The sequence below is a fragment of the Phasianus colchicus genome, chromosome 8, assembly GCF_987193195.1.
Source record: "Phasianus colchicus chromosome 8, bPhaCol1.hap1.1, whole genome shotgun sequence".
Lineage (NCBI taxonomy): Eukaryota > Metazoa > Chordata > Aves > Galliformes > Phasianidae > Phasianus > Phasianus colchicus.
Genome location: NC_143443.1, coordinates 3,640,041 through 3,653,631, shown reverse-complemented (window position 1 = coordinate 3,653,631; position 13,591 = coordinate 3,640,041). Strand labels below are relative to the sequence as shown.

The 13,591-nt window shown below is 40.1% G+C and overlaps 1 protein-coding gene across 4 annotated transcripts in view; it reads right to left on the bottom strand.

Moving 5' to 3' along the window:
* Positions 1 to 5,058: 5,058 nt before the first annotated feature.
* The window catches only part of LOC116234791 (uncharacterized), a 28,243-nt gene continuing 19,710 nt past the window's right edge, over positions 5,059 to 13,591 (bottom strand). For 2 of the 4 annotated variants that reach the window (XM_090144735.1, XM_090144738.1), the window contains one exon: positions 5,060 to 5,681. In XM_090144735.1, coding sequence (XP_090000861.1) covers positions 5,583 to 5,681 — 99 coding nt within the window. In that variant the 3' untranslated portion in view covers positions 5,060 to 5,582. Of the gene's footprint in view, positions 5,682 to 13,591 lie in introns of all 4 variants that reach the window. The other 2 variants (XM_090144736.1, XM_090144737.1) reach the window with 2 other exon arrangements.

Below are 13,591 nucleotides of genomic sequence, written 5' to 3'. Positions count from 1 at the left end.
AAGTTAATTTTCTTTATATTTTATCCTGGAAATAGATGTGTGAATTTCATGTAACTAGTCATTATCTTTACACTAATATCGATCCTTGGAACACACAGCATCAGCTTTTTCTTAACAGGCAGCTTTGTCTTTGTTTCCCACTATTCACTTTCCATCAGTGAAGCTACCAAGTCAGGACTAGTCTGTTACCTTGCCCTGCCAGCAGCAGCCTGCAGAGCAAGCACTTGTGTTGCCAGCTGTCAGATCCTTTCAGGTGGGTTCTGGAATTTCAAGTGATCACATCTTTGAGCAGTTAGCAGCCTACTTTGGACTCCATTCAATTAGAAGAGCTTCTTTTTAGAGGGAGATCAGGAAAAGGTTTCTCAACTCAAGGCAAGCTATAAAATAGGCAGTCAATAGACATCTGCCTTAATTTCCAAGCTGGAACAAATTTTCAGCAAAACAACAGCATCAGCTGATGACCAGAGAGAAGCATTTCTCCAGACCATCCCGATTAAGTATGATCTTGATCATCTAGAGTAGTTTTTTCCACTGCAATCCAAATACCCTCTCTATAAAAGAAAAAATGGGGAAAGCAACAGAAAAGTATGAAATGTATCCTTATTTTCTTAACAGCAGCACAGAGGTCAGACTGCCACATCTGCAGTCAACACATCCAGCCCTCCAGAAGAAAACACTTGCAGATGTTAGTGCTTCACTGTAATGTCTCGAAGTGTTACTTCCTACCAAAAAGAAAACCATATGAAGCTTACAGAAGGGCTTTTACAGTTCAAGAGCACCACTAAAAATAAAAGGGTAAACCACCAAGAAAGCTAAGCTGACATTATGGAAGGTTTTCAGGATGGATATTTCTGCCAAGCAGACGGATAATACTGCTGAATACAAGTAAATGGAGTTGAACCATCCATTTCAAATGGAAACCATAAGAAAAAATCCCTCCTATGAAAACTAGTGTGAAGATATGTATACTTATGCTAATAATATAAAGAAGAAAGGAAGAAAGAACAGTACCTGCTATTTGTAGGCATTTGCTAAAATGAGTTATTTGTACATTAAAAATATCATATATACAAATATTAACAAACATCACTTCTAACAGTTGTCTTATGCTGGGATTGCTTAGTAACTTAAGCTTAGAACACAATTCAAAGCAACTACCCAGATCCTTTTTTCACCTTCAAAACATAATTCATGGAAGCAGATGGACACGAGTGCCATATACTTGTTACAGAGTCACTTCTAGGTCAGTATACTTAAGAAATCACTGCTCAGAATCTCATTCTGCTGATGATTCTAGGTCAGGAACTGCAACATGAGCAATGAGGGACCATCTCAGAACCTTTCTTAAATCCAAACAGAAGACAACGAGATGTTTCCCATTTGTTTACAAGAACTTTTTCTCAAGTCTTTGGGGTCGTAATTCATTTTTGCAAGGAGGTTACAAAAAACTAAAGCCTCAAAATCACAGCAGGTTGTCTTGGTTTGCTTCTCTTTCACTCTGACCTAGATTCTTCTAAAGACAATGGGAGGCAACTTCGTAAATCACTAAGTGGTTGTTTATTAAACACATTTAATTTGCCTGGGAATGGATAGCTGGTTTCCCAAATGGCAACACAGACCTGTTGCAACTGGGGGAGCAACCTGCTGTAGAGTCTGCAGGAAGTTTGCCTGCTATAATCAGCATCTTAGAAGTGTTACCACCTGCTGCCTGTGGGCACTGCGGTGTGCTCTGGAGAGGAAGGGGTGGCAGACACTCAACAGACGTACAGAAGATTTCAAAGACACACTGTTCTAGACAGCATTAACTCACTGATTTTAAGGCTTTCATACTTTTAAGATTCTCAAAGAAAGACGTAACTAATGCAGAGATGTTTTCATAAAAGAGAATTCAAATTATATGTTCCTTCTGTATTTATACCTCATGTGTAAATAATGAGAAGGGAACATCCGTTCACACTTCTTGATTACACTGCTGTTGTAAACAGCAGGTTTTTCTTGGCGTGTAAATAACTCAGCTTATTTCAAGACTCAAGACTATGGCACATGCCACAAGCCCATGCATTCAGTTCACCTTGTCAGCAGAGCGTTTGTTCAGACCTCTATCAACCAATCAAGAGACCATCATGGTTTGTTTTATTAAAGGGGATTAAAAAAAAAAGCCCTCAACATTTCCTTTAATGTTGGTCATCAGAGGAGAGGCATAACTTGGCACAAACTGCCACTGTATGAAAGCACAGAGCGTGGCACCAAACATAATTGCAGCATGTGAATGACTGCAGGCAAGGAAGGGAGAGGTGAAAGAAATATGGTTGTATCTTTTCTCAGAGTTCTTACAGACCTCTCTTTAAGAAAAGCCTCTTAGGTGCCTCTTGGGGAAATAGCCAGAGACACCAACTTAATGATTTAAAAAACAACACAGGTTAAAATCTCATTTTAAAGATGCTCCAGGCATCCTAAGGACCAGACATCAAAAGAAAAACAAAACAGGAAAACTAACACTCACCTCCACAATGTCCAGAAGCATAGTTGCAAAAAAAAAAAAAAAATCCACAACATGACCAGAACTCTCTTTTTCTTCCTCTGGGCAGGGCGAGCCCCTCATATCCTTTCTGTGGATGCACTCAGGTGTGCTTGATTCACCTCTGCCCTGCCCTCAGCTCTTTTTTAAAGAGACAGGGGTGAGTTGGGCTTAGGGATCTTATTATATATGCTTAATACTGAATTACTTCAAAACATTCATGTTTTGTTAGGATGCTTCCAATCACTGGCAATATTTTTTAGTGCCATGCATTTGACCAAAGGGAAATGCATCAGCCCAGGAATGTGTGACATTCAGTAGAATTTGCCCTCCACTGGGATAAAAAGTTAGGAACATATGAAAGTTAAGGTCAGTAGTAGAATAAATCCTGCAGACTTCAATATCCCATACATGCCAATCCATTTACAGTTAAACTCATGGCAAATGAAGGTGACTAAAGAAGCCAAGGCCATCAAAGAAATGACTGACAGTAATTTAAGCCCAATCCAGGAGCCTTATGTTTTGTTTTCTGATCACTAAAGCACACACCTACCTTTGGATCTAGCAAAAGTTTGACGCAGCATGTCAAATACACACTGCATTTTGGAATGAGAAGGTGGAACGTGTCCCCAAATCTTCCAAAAGCAGGTTGAATGCGAGGGACAGCTTGTGAGGACACATGGTGCAATGGTTCCTGATGCTATGTGAACATTACTGGCAAAGTTTTAGATGTTGATGCAGAGCTAAGATGCCTTGGCTGAGGAAAGTAGGAATCCATGTGAGAAGAGAGATTTCCAAGAGAAGACACACCTTGTTTGTTTCAGTCCTTGGAAGAAGTTCTGCTGCTGGCCTTAACAAATCCTGCATCACAGAGCTGCTCCCAGCATTAAGCAGCTTAGCTGCAGCAGAATTAACCAGGTCAAGGCATTCCCCTCCGTTGGAAATAAGAACGTGCATTCTATCTAGTAGAATTTGCTACGTCCTACAACAGAAGGCCTGGTTTAGTTAAGTTTGCAGTATTTATGAGAGTATCTCTAAAATCTGATTCACCTAAGAAACCAGATGGACCTGCATAACAGCAGTACAGAATGGAGATCACTTCTGGTATCATTATCTTAACGAGTTTTATGCTGAAGAATATGTTACAATTTATGGTCTTACCTAATACAATAAAAAAACCAACCAAACAAACAGTGTATGTCATATGTGGCGTGTCAAATAACTTACAGATATTGCTTTCAATTTTTTTTTTTTTTCCAAAGCTAAGTTTTGAGACCATGCAGCAATTCTCAATGCACTCACTTTTGGTTGTTGAATCTCTTACCTCTCTCATCCCAGTTAAGTGAATATTGTCTAAATGCAGTTACCTCTGATTAGAAATGAAATCACTAATACTCTGAGTTTCTAGAAAAGTAAAATCCAGGATAATGCATGACAACAAACCAAGAATTCAGACAGCAAAAGCTGTTGGCCACTGTTGGGCCTGAATTTCTTCTTGTATAGATACCTAAAACATCCTCACAATTTTCCGAGAGGTTTCCCAAAGGAGATGAAAGGGTAATTTGACTCTCATTTCTAGTGATTCTATCTCCCCAAGTCTCTGCTCTTTGGTGAAGTGATCCATAACCTGCTTCAGTGATAACAACAGTACGCAATATATATTCTGTCATTGTGTGTTTCTATACAAATTTCTTAAATTCTTGTGACTGAAAACAAGGAGTTGTCTCTCTCTCACACTGTGGCCAAAACAAGAAGGCAAAGAAAACAGAATTATAAAATGGCCTGGGTTGAAAAGGACCATAATGGAGTATCAATAATTTCTTAGTTACATATACAAGTCAACATGGTCCTTCCAAAAACACACCAAAGCAGTGAACTTCTTTTATTTATCCATCAGCCTCTGCCCCATTTCCACTCCTTTATGAGCCACAACAAAAAAGGACAAATAATCTGTAATTCCTTAGACGTGAGCAGAAAGGTGGCTGTTGTACACACACTTGGAGAAAGGCATTCCAGTGAATTTCTCTTACATCTCTTGCCATCCCGTTATGTTACCGTGTGAGTAGGTCTTCGTCTCCAGCAATGAAAATGCTATTTAGGTCAATGTGTTCTTTCTTAATTGCATTAGCCACTTGCCTAAGACTTGGGCTTCCTTCACTCCCTAAGCTGCCTTTCCTTAGTAACGTGTGGTCTTTAAATATATTTCACTCTTTAACATTGCACTTAATCTGTCGGGTGAGAAGGATCAAGTCTGCTTTAGGCAGAATAAGATGATAAGTGGGATTCTAATTAGAAAACTCAAAAGGGTGGAGAGACCCCTTCTTATAATAAATCGTTGCAATCTTATGGCTAGCTTTTACACTGAGTCCCCAGAAGCAGGGGTGAGAACTTGTTTTTTGCACATGTGGTCTAATTATATTCAGAATTTTTTCTTTTTTCATTTTTTAAAAACTTTTGCAACGTGTTCTGAATCCTTATAAATAAGGAAAAAGTACAATATTGGCTTTTATCTTTCAAGAGTTTCTTTATATTGCATTTTATTAGCACAGTATTTTTTCATGACAGCAGAGTTCTTATGCAAACTTAAATACATTCACACTCCCACTTATGTCCTCCCTGAAGCAGATTCAGCAAATGAAGAACTGCTTCTGGCTTGGAAATAGAAAAGATGGTACTAGTGATATAGGAAGATCCAGCAGAAGGAGCTACATTGCTCTGATAGTGGCATCAGTATCCAAAGACCATTGAAGAGCCTACATTCAAATATCAAGAAAAATGCCTTCTCCTGTTTATTTACTGGATGCCATAGGATTCTACATTCTAATAAAAAAACAGTGAGCCAGCTGAGAATTCCAACACTAGCAGAAACTACGAGGTGGCCTTTAGCTAAGCTAAAATTCCAAATTAAACTCCATTTCCAAGGACACGTGCTACGTTTTGAGCAGGAAATAAATATCCTGAAGCTATTTGCTAAGCGTTCAGCCTCGAAAGGTAATATTTGTTCCGAATGCCTCAAGATTAGTGCTCCACAAAATACTTGTCCAAGGGCGTCAGCCCCGTCTCGTCATCGCTCCGTCCACGCGGCTGTGGGGTAGCGTTCCAGCAGTGCGTTCCTCAGCTGGGCTGTGTGGATCTTGTCTCTGGTCTCCACGGTGCAGGTGACCTGGAAAAGGAATTAAGAGCATTCCTGATGGCATGGCAGCATTCTCAGACAAAGGCGTTTCCAGCTAAGTCCTAAAATGCACTTGGGAAAGCAGATAGAAACTCTGGACTTTGCATTTCCTATCCATACATGTGAGAAAACTGACGTTATAGAAACTCTGGGACTCAAGTTCTGATCTGTGATTTCAAAACCTTTCAGTAGCCTTACTCTGTTGTCTTCCAAGATAGAAGAAGAGAGACTGATCCTCTGCTGGCTGCCGGACAAATACTTTTGTACTCTTGGTCTCCCTGAGGCCTCCATTAACAACTTCTCCATTCCCTGGAGCAGGTACCTGATACTGCTGCTCCACCTCTGATGCTTGCTTCCCTTATCGCAACATTTCTGGGCAACATTTGTTCCAGCACCTTTGTTTTTCACACCTCTTATATTCTCCTCATCTTCTCTCATAAACTCATTCCCAAATTATTCATCCCTGCAGCATTTTGGCTGCTTTCCTCTAATCACACATCTTGCTACTGTTTCATAGGATCACAAAATGGCCTGGGTTGAAAAGGACCACAGTGCTCATCTAGTTCCAACCCCCTGCTATGTGCAGGGTCTCCAACCAGCAGACCAGGCTGCCCAGAGCCACATCCAGCCTGGCCTTGAATGCCTGCAGGGATGGGGCATCCACAGCCTCCTTGGGCAACCTGTTCCACTGCCTCACCACCCTCTGATTTCATTCTCATTTTCTTTGCTTGCTCACTGCATCACTTCTAGTTCACTGTTACAGTTGCTCAGCCGTTAAGTCAAACTAAACCCAGGTAAACTAGAACTTGATGGGTCCCTTTTCTTCTCTTTCCTCCACAGTGACAATCCTGTCACACAACCACTGAAGACAGTAACTTCAACACCATTTTTTTCAATTCTTCTTTGACCCTTTTGATCTCTTTTTCTACGCGCTCACTTTCCTATTGTGTCAGTCTAAAATCTGGGCTCTATCACAGGTGAAGCACCAACATGAAGATGCAGAATGAGCATCCTAGGTGAATAACTCAAGCCACCTCCAACCCTGCTGCCATTATCACTGATGCCAGAAGTGCCACATGGAAAAAGACCTCAGAATAATGGAAACCTAGCAAGGAAGGGATGCAAGAAGAGTCGCAGTGTGACAACCAGCAAGGCCAATCTACAGAGAACAGAAGCAGCACTAGTCATGGTAACTTCAAGGCAAACTGCTAGAGGCAGATGCCATGTATAATGTTCCTGTCACAACCGTACCCTTTACAAAAGCAACAAGGCAACACGTAAAATTGTCTCAACTCACATGTGTTTATGAGAACACTTCTAAATAGGAAATCTGTGAATTTATGTTTCCTGGAATGAGTTTAAAATAACAATCAATAAAGGAAGACTATTGAATGAGAAACAGCTGTGAGCTCAGCTAATTGGGAAATTCAGTCTAAAAGATCTAACATGAAATAAACCATAGTGTTTCTGTAATTCTTACCTTCTTTTTCTGAACATAGTTCTGTTCCTTTGTGTGTGCTTGTGAGTGATTCTTTGGAACAAAAAAGATGCTAATTTGTGTCTGCACTGAAAAAAGTGGGATTTTGTCTCAGTAAAAGGACAATCACTGAGGACAGGATTAATAATGTGGGAAGAAGAGAGAACACTGTAACTTGAACAAGGATCTAAGGGATATCTTGGCACTGAAGTTCCAACTACTCATTATCCACTCCATGTTTCATAAAGAATTCCTAAAGCTTTGCAACCAAGAACACGGTAAATAATAATAATAATAAAAACAACCTCCAATCTCAGCCGTCCTGCTTGTTTTGTCCTGAGCAAATAAACTGTTGTGCTAGGAACCAGTCTGAACTTGTGAGGTTTAGCTCTGATTATTTGGCAGAAGACAGTTGCTCTGCCTTAGGAGAAAACATGGGAAAAATCACATGACTGATCACGCTAATTCTCCTTCTCTCTGTCTTATTTTCTGCTGATGACTGAAACCAGAAAGAGTTGGAAAGACTGGCGCCAGATTTCTTATAAATATTTTGGATAAATAATGTCTTTTTGTTCTGTGTATGAACAGCATCCAACAAATGGTAATGGCTATCGAAGTTGGTGTAGTCTATTGTAAATGTAAGACCTCCACCAAACAACTCCAGGTATTCACCTGACCTTTTACATGTGCCTAATAAAGGAAGAGAGGACATCTGCTCACAGCAGGAGCAAAGAGGTGATCACTTTATAACAGCTACAGAGCTAAGCAACAAGGAAGGCAAGTACGTGGAGTATGGGAATTTGCTTTTCCTCTGTGGATTATGCCAATTTACACTGGAATTTTACATTCACAGAGCTCCTTGCTCTTCACTTAACATGGGAAGGATAATTTACATGAATGCCCAGCAGGGCAATCCTCATACTCATGGGTAGGTGTGAGAGGAATCCTCTCATTAGTTTAGGGTATGTACTCACCTAGGTGTTGCTAGCTACAGGAGGTTACCAGCCTACTGATGAGCTATGAGTAAGTGCTGCAAAATGGCCTTATTTAACCTACTGCCTGATGTTTCTCATACTGCAGGCAAGATAATCCACAACAACTATGGAAAACTTGTCTGGACTACTATGACTTGAAATCCGTTTCAAAAATGTAAGTAGTAGACACAGGCTTTTGATCCAGCTGAGCTCTCAGTGACTGCAGGACAATACTTGTGTAGGAATTTTCTTTTGTGTATTAAAGAGAATAATCCAGTTCATTTTATGGATTTTTTTTCTTCTAGCAGATTGCAGTCCTGCTGAACTAAGAAATAAAAGGGCTGTTAAAAGTAGAGACTTAAAACAACCATCTAGATGGATCCTTTACTGCAATTAGAGTTCTACTCTGTGGCAGGTAATGTAAAGATTGACTCCAGCCTAAGGATTTAGCTAGCCTGGTTTTTCTTACAGCAAGCCTATGAATAATGGAAGACACGAGGGGTCTTGTGTGTTTAATTTAACAATTAGAGAAGATAATTAGAAATATTTGAGGTAGTGAGCCAGAGAGTGGGAAAAGGTAAAGACTGATCAATACTTATTACTCTGCACAACACCAACCATATCCAAAAATTAAAATATAAATTAATTTGAAGTAATTCAATCGCAAATACAGTAAAGTTCGTAACTTTGCAGAAGGAGGAAACTTGCAAAGTTCTACACTATGTAACTGAATTCCCAGTCCTTCATGTGGGCACTCTGCCTTGTAGATCAGGTTTTCCAAGATGTTCAGAATTATTTTGGGGTGCCCATCAACTCCCGGATGGCTGATATCTGCATGTTGTGTGGAAGTAGAGTAGTCACAGCAAGACAACACTGCAGAATACAGGAAACGTGAGCAGCATTGTTGACTGTTTACATGGGTGGATAGTGATAGGACAAGGGGGAATGGTTTTAAACTGAGCCAGGGGAGGCTTAGGTTGGATATTAGGAGGAAGCTTTTCACACAGAGGGTGGTGAGGCACTGGAACAGGTTGCCCAAGGAGGCTGTGGATGCTCCATCCCTGCAGGCATTCAAGGCCAGGCTGGATGTGGCTCTGGGCAGCCTGGTCTGCTGGTTGGCGACCTGCACATAGCAGGGGGTTGGAACTAGATGGTCACTGTGGTCCTTTTCAACCCAGGCCATTCTATGATTCTGTGCTGAGTCAAAATATATGGCTTTCGTGCATTTCTGTGCTCGGGGCAAAGATAGCTAAAGCAATCTTAGCAATAGCTAAAGTTCTTTATGTTCCTGACTTACTACAACTCGGTATCCCATTGCTTTCATTCTAGAAAGGATATTCACATTACTCTAAGGTGTTAGTCCTGGGCAATTCATGTGACATATTATTCATGATACGCCATTCTTAGTGAAAGTGTAAATGGTGTGTAGGCAAATCACTGGAGCTGCAAATGGTAACTTCACTTACTTACGCTGGTTTCAGTTCTATAAATAAAGCAGGGCTTTACATTTCTATTAAGGTCATCAAAAACTGAATAATTTTCTCAATTATTCAGTGAACTCCTACTGGAGATTACTGCACATTGAAAAATATTTGGCAGCAATACCTCTATTTATGAAGTGATTATCAGCTGCCAGTAACTTCTTGTTGGTGCAGTGCAAGGCTTGAGAAAGCATAACAGGTGGGGTGTGCAACTTGAGCCCTTACCTTTGTCATACACTTGTGCTTGGGCCTGCTAGCACTAGCATCAACAAGTCATCTCAGCATTGAACAAGTCAGACAGTAATCAAGCAGGTCTACTCTTGGCTTCCTCAGACTGAGTTTCTAATTTTTAAAATCACAGTAAGACATTCTCTAATGCGTTGTGCTTTGGAATGCCACTAAACAAAAGGGCTGAATACTTCTGGAGGACCTCAGAAGACACTTACTGTCAGACTTACCATTCCATATGTCTCCATTTTGTAAATGGAGAACTGAAACAAGGAAGTGACTTGCCCAAAGTCATGCAGGAAATGCTCTATGGCATCCTTCTCATAGCTGAATAGCTGTGTGCTCGGCTTTACTCTCTCAAAAGGCCAAAAACATGGAATATGTTGGCATCCAGGGACTCCAGTCCAAAGTGCTCTACTCTGCTCCTTTGCAAAATGCAGGTTGGCCTAAAGGGACTTACTCAAATTGATCTGAACAGCCCAAAATAATTAAATGACTAAAAGGCCCGAGGGGAAAAAACTATGCATAAAGCAGATATTACACTGCACAAACTGAGCCAGGAAATGGAGCACCACTGGGAAAATGTGTAATGTTATCATAAAGAAAAAGCAACATTGGACTTATGAACTCATATATTGTTGCAGTCAGAGAAAGATGTGATGGATGTTCTTTTTATGACTGGTCTCTTCCGAGTTATTTAAAACCAGAGTTGGGAAGAGGCCAGACAATCCCTTAACTTCAAGCAGGACTTGGGGGGCAGAGGGAAAACTGCATTGCTCCACAGTGGCTGCTTCTATGCAAGGCTGCTGAAGCACCTCACAACCTGGCAGGCTCTTGTTGCTCCATTCCAGAAGCTCTCCTGTGTACATGCTGGTCACAATGGTGAGGAGAAGACTTTCCTAGAAACGTGATGAGCTTACAGCATTTTTTTTTTCAGATGAGTTGCCTGAGCTCAAATACGAGACGCTCATTAAGCAAGTCAACTAATAATCTATAGCAGAGCCTTGCATGGTTTCATAACAAAAGTGTACCTCACCTTATCAAGTCACTTATAAATTTTGCTCATTGACTCTTAAGTTAGTGATATAATGAGATGTTATTGCTATGAAATGGTTTACAGATGGAAGCATTTATTTAAACAATGTGTTTTCCCACACTGGATGTGAGAGACGTTACTAATAAAGACTGGTTTCACAGAGACAAGCTGTGATTTCCTTCCACCAAATGGGTAAGCCATTAGATCTCTACTTCCAGTTAGCTGGTGATGTTAGATGACTTTATTCCTTGTCTCTCATCTGTGTTAGTGCTTCCATATTCCCATCCATCTAAATTGCATCAATAGTTGTAAAAGCCTAAAGAATTTATTTGTAGATTTGCTGAGAGCTTCCTGTCTGTTTCAGTGTTGGGACCTTGGAAGCCATTTTCGTTCTGCTCAGGTAAATTAGGGTGTAGTCCTCTGCAAGACAGAAATCTAGCATAAGCCACAGGCTAAGAAAATATCAAATAGGGATGGAAAGAGTCAGTATCCAAAAGAAAATCCCATGGTCTTCCAAAGAAAGCGACCTGCCAATCTCATTGCTCACAGCACTTCGTTAAGCATTGGCTGAACACTGGTGTGACCATAAAACAGACATGGAAAGATTTGTTTCTTCTTGTTTCATCTTTCTCTCCTTCTTCTTCTTCTTTTTTTTTTTTTTTTAATTTTTTTAAAATTTTTTTTTAATATCCCTTAGTTTTGCTAGTGAAATATTCCAAAAGCCAAAAAAAATGTAGTTTGAACACAAAGCTTCCTTTTAGAAAGTCATGACTACTTCAAGCACAGATCTTCCCACAGCCCACACCAGGTGAATAAACACTCACCCATCAAGGCATTTTTCCAGAAATATCCCTGACTTTGAAGCCAAGTTTCCTTCCTTTGGAAATGAAGGGATAAACCCGTTCGGATGATTACATACAGAGATGGCAATCCTGACAGCATTGATCTAGTGTTTCATATAAGCCAGTACACTTCTGCACTGCTTTGTCAAACACAATCTATATCCACAGTTTCAAGTGTGTATTAAAGGTAGAGTGGATGTAACTATAAAGCCTTTCTTATTAATACCACTAGTGCAACACACAATGATTCTGGTTTCTGATCCAGATTTAAATGCATGCTTAATTTAATGGTTTTTTATTATTATTATTATTCAAAATTCTGTGTGGGTCTGCTTTAGAAGCCAGTGCTCAAAAGGCATTGCTGGTATGGGGCCTTGGTTCTTACAAGCAATAAAAGAAACAAGCAAAACTTCCCTTAGCTTTAGTATGAAAATACACGCGTTCTTATATTCCAGCTTAGAGCAAATTCATTTAAATGGTTAAAGGTAGATTAAATATTCTTAAATATTCTACCTTTGTAGAATACCTTGTTTTAGTTTTCAAATAAAAGCTCTGCCATTCACTGGGTCCCACCAGACAGAACTACCTGCACAGCCATGGAGCTCTATAAATCTGGATGAGCACTTGTACTTCATATCTCATTACCCAATAGCCTCCCCCAGACTGGTTAAAAGCCATCACGCAAATCCAAAATCCAATTAAATTACTCAGGGACACGAGTTCCTCCCTCTAACCTTCTCGAAGTACAGCACCATCAGATGCTTGAAGTGGAAAGCCAGTGAAAACACACCGTGTTTGAAATGCAGATGAAAATATTGCAAGCGCTTTTCTCATTCACAGACTGTATTTACTGCAGATTCTGATAGAAGCAGAAAGGAGTCAAAGAGATTTTTCTACCCCGTGCAGTGTCATATTACAGCAACCAGGGAGCAGGCCTATCTTCGTGGCACAACACAAAATAATGCTGATTTAGCCTCAGACATCTCAGAAAGCTGGTAATATCTTCATTGCAATCCTTCACTATAATTGTCTATTCTTTGGTTTTCTATATTCCTTTGTCAGCCTACTCCTTTTATCTTTAACTGGATCTTATTTATTCAGCTTATTCTTTACATCCATAAGGGAAAATACCGAGCAGGTTTTGACATTCAGATGAATTCATACCCAATACAAGACTCATCGTGTCCTTCCTCTAGCTAGGAAATTTGATTATTTTAGATTTACAAGTGAAAAACGGAAGAATGTTCTTACCAAATAACATTACTGAATTCCATTATAGGCCAGTTTAGCAAAGTTTCCAAACTTCCACCCGTGATTTCACAAACTAAGTCAGATTAGCCTTGGTTGGCAGCATGAAACCAGTGGAACCACACCTTTGGTTGGTTTGCTAAACCAGTTGAAATAAGAGATATGTCATGAAGTGAACAATCCTTTTAAGAGATAACATTAATTGATAACACCTCCTCCCCATTATCATATCAAATACTCAGCAAAGGAATAAAGACTTCTGTTCTGTTCTCTTTGAGGTTAAGGTACAAAACTGATGCCCTGGTTGAAAACGTGGATTCCTTCAGAGTAAGGGTGCTCTCTAAGTTGCTGCATGGCCAACTGATGTTTGGTAATTACAGCCAGACTACACAGCTGGCTCTTCCTGTTCTAGATGTGTGCTGCAGCTTGCTCATCACTTCCGGCACAAAACTATTTAAGTAATGAGGGTTTGCATTGAGTATTTCACTGGCTGTGTTGCAATAGCAGGTAAAACAGGTCTGGTAGTATGCCTGTGTGTGCTGAGCATTTGGTGAAGCTGTATAAGGTGAAATTATCAATTACACTGCTCTGAAAGTCACTGTGCACACTATGTTG